Consider the following 3,098-nt stretch of genomic DNA (forward strand, 5'->3'; position numbering starts at 1 on the left):
CCAAAACTTGGGAAAATGTGAGTATCTTTTAAATTCTCATGTCATCTATTAGACTTAGCAATTAACTAAAGACTAATTGTTGTGTGTATTTGATGCAGCCTAACATTTGCTTGAATGTACTATGTCATCGTGTTGGCATCCCATTTGACCCCCTATATACATCAGCTTTAGAGAACCTTGGTTTTTATCGGATTGCTAAGATGAGGAAAATCAATGTCGACAAATATTTGATATCGGCATTGGTGGAGCGTTGGTGGCCCAAGACAAACAGTTTTCACCTACATGTAGGAGAAATGACTATTACGTTGCAAGATGTCAGTTGTTTGTGGGGGTTGCCTATCCATGGTAAACCACTTGTTGGAAAAGCTGATGCACAGTGGTCAGAAATAGTTGAGAGGTTGCTTGGGATTCCTGTGGATGAACAACACATGAAACAAAAGAAAAGGCGAAAAGGTGATGATAATGCTGTTGTGAGGAATTCACAATACTCTCTAAATCTGGGAAAACTGCAGGAACACTTCCATGTGTTGCCGGATAATCCAATGGACAGGGAGATTAATTGGCATGCTCGAGCACTTGTTCTAGAAATTCTTGGCTCCATAGTCTTTACTGATACATCTGGAGATGGAGTGCTAGCTATGTATCTCCAATTTATGCAGGATTTAGGACAACCAATAGAGTATAATTGGGGAGCAGCTGCTCTTGCTCTATTGTATAGACAACTGAGCATAGGTGCTGAGAAGGAGAGACTAGAAATTTCAGGTCCTTTATTGCTGCTAGAGTTATGGTCTTGGTCCCGTTTGCCACTTGGTTGCCCTAAAGTTATTTTTGAGAAGCCCAAAGAAGGAGAGGAACTTGATGAAGAGGAAGAAGAACAATAAGTACACTTGGATTATAACCCTATTTTTGAGCAAAGTGGTGTGCTGCACATGCGTTTGATGTCCCTCATAATGCTGGTATTGTATTCTCCTCACCAAATTTGTGTTGGCATCATTTGTTTTATGACAAACAATTTTATTAACTTGCAAATGAAATATATAGGTACTGAATATTATCGAAATCAGATTGACTTGATTCAAGAAGGTGCAGTTGATTGGCAACCATATGATGATCTTCTGGAGCAGATGCCTTTTGAAGTTCATCAAGATTCTAATTGGTGGTTTGCTAGAGTACCACTCATGCATTTTTGGATTGTGGAGTTCCACTATCCACATAGGGTGATGCGACAATTTGGATTAAGACAACCCATTCCCCCTTCTCTTCCACGTGGTGAGGCAGAGGTTCAAAAACTTCGAAAAATTAAACATTCTGCAGGAAAATCGCATAATTGGGAGGAAGTCCACGCCAATTATGTTCAAGAATACAACCGTGTTGATGCAAGAGTGTGGCCAGACGATATTCCCTTCGATGAAGCTAGTTTACCTGATTACAGACATTGGTTCCAACAAAATGGTATGTACACAGTATTCTTCAATTCTCAATGCTTGGGAGGCTTAGATAAACCTATCCCATATCCTCGAGATAGCATCGAATGGACTGGCTACATGACTAGTGGTCCGCCACTGGCTCGAATTGTAAGTGTGCGTTACATTTTCATTGTATTATTTACAACATATAGTAATAAATGTGTCATGCAGTATTTGTTTTGTCACTTGCAGGGGTTACGTGAGATAAAGAATGCTGCATCGGGTATTAAATGTGCTATTACTAGTGGATGCAAGAAGATAGGGAAAACTATATTGAGGTCCTGTGTAGGAAATTTGTTGGATTTGAACTTGGAGCCTAGGCTGCAAAGCATGCTTACTGAGGCTAGGTTACCACTGAATATTGAAGATATTCCATCTGATGAAGAGGTTTCTGATATTGCTAAACCACCAAGCCCCCCAAAAGAGAGCAACTCTGATGTGTTCAATGAATGGATATACTCCGGCAAAGGTTTTACAACATACCTTAAGGCTGGTGAAGCGATGAGAGATGGGGAACCGACAACACAAGATGTAGTTCAAGTTACCCAATAAACCAACTCAAATAAGCTTGGTAGAGCTAGTAGGCTTGCATAAAGGAGTTCGTAGCGACTAGTTGGTTAGAATGGCCATCTCTAGAGCGACCTGGAGGTGTAGCTGACCAAATCATTTTGTATTTGGCCCAAAAAAACAATTCAGGAATTTTGTTTCTGCTATGGTAGATATGGATTGTAATATTTCCCCAAAAAAATGTTTGTTACTCCTTATTTGATAAGTTCATCTCCAGTATAATTTTTTTACATATAAAGGAAAATGTGGTACCACAAATGCAAATCATCAATCATGTCCATCCTTGATTGTATTATGCCTTTCTAGTTAGTCCACCTCTTCTCTCTGGATGATGTGCTCTTCCCCTGACATGTCCTCTTTCCATTGGATGATGTGCTATTTAGTTGACTCAGCCTCTTTCCTTTGGAAGATATGCTCTTCGCTTGACTCGGCCTCTCTCCTCTACTCGACGATGTGGTCTGTCCTTGACTCGATGGAATGGTCTGTCTCTGGCTAGACGATGTACCTACAGTGAATGCAACAAAGTAAAATTACATGAAAATAAGTTCACATATACACCAATACCACAAAACTAGTTTAGATACATGCGAGATTATTGTCTGTTGTTGAACGCCGGGCTTGGTGTCCCATTCGCCTTCCTTGCATTTCATCCATGTACATCGGAATTCTTTTGTGTTGACGCCGCCCAAGATTTATCAAATTCTCATCAGGAACAATAATCGGGCCACTATATGTTGGCCACTCATTTTGGTTCCCGTAAGGATAAAATTGTCCAGCCCATGTGTTTGCAAGTACTTCAGAAGAGTAATATGGATGAACTATTTGATTTTCATTTAGATTCCTATACTTGCAAACAGCAAGCAAGTGGGCACATGGCACACCAGTTAGGTTTGGCTTTAGGCAGTCACAAGATGGAGTACTATTTGGTTGAAGGGTGACCTTGTACTTGAAGTCCTTATGAATAAAAAGAACATGATCCCCATTGCGTAATGTAACCCTCTCATTGTCAACCTTGACCTCAAATATTCCAACTTCATCACCATACGAAATAACATGCATATGTCC

General features: G+C 40.2%; 1 protein-coding gene across 1 annotated transcript; it reads left to right on the forward strand.

The window, feature by feature from the left end:
- Positions 1 to 200: 200 nt before the first annotated feature.
- Positions 201 to 2,018, forward strand: LOC119292602 (serine/threonine-protein phosphatase 7 long form homolog). The gene is given in 4 exon segments (XM_037571387.1): positions 201 to 906; positions 909 to 956; positions 1,042 to 1,574; positions 1,659 to 2,018. Coding segments are annotated over 4 exon segments (1,647 nt in total).
- The last annotated feature ends 1,080 nt before the right edge of the window (positions 2,019 to 3,098 follow it).

Source organism: Triticum dicoccoides, chromosome 4B (assembly GCF_002162155.2).
Source record: "Triticum dicoccoides isolate Atlit2015 ecotype Zavitan chromosome 4B, WEW_v2.0, whole genome shotgun sequence".
Classification (NCBI taxonomy): domain Eukaryota; kingdom Viridiplantae; phylum Streptophyta; class Magnoliopsida; order Poales; family Poaceae; genus Triticum; species Triticum dicoccoides.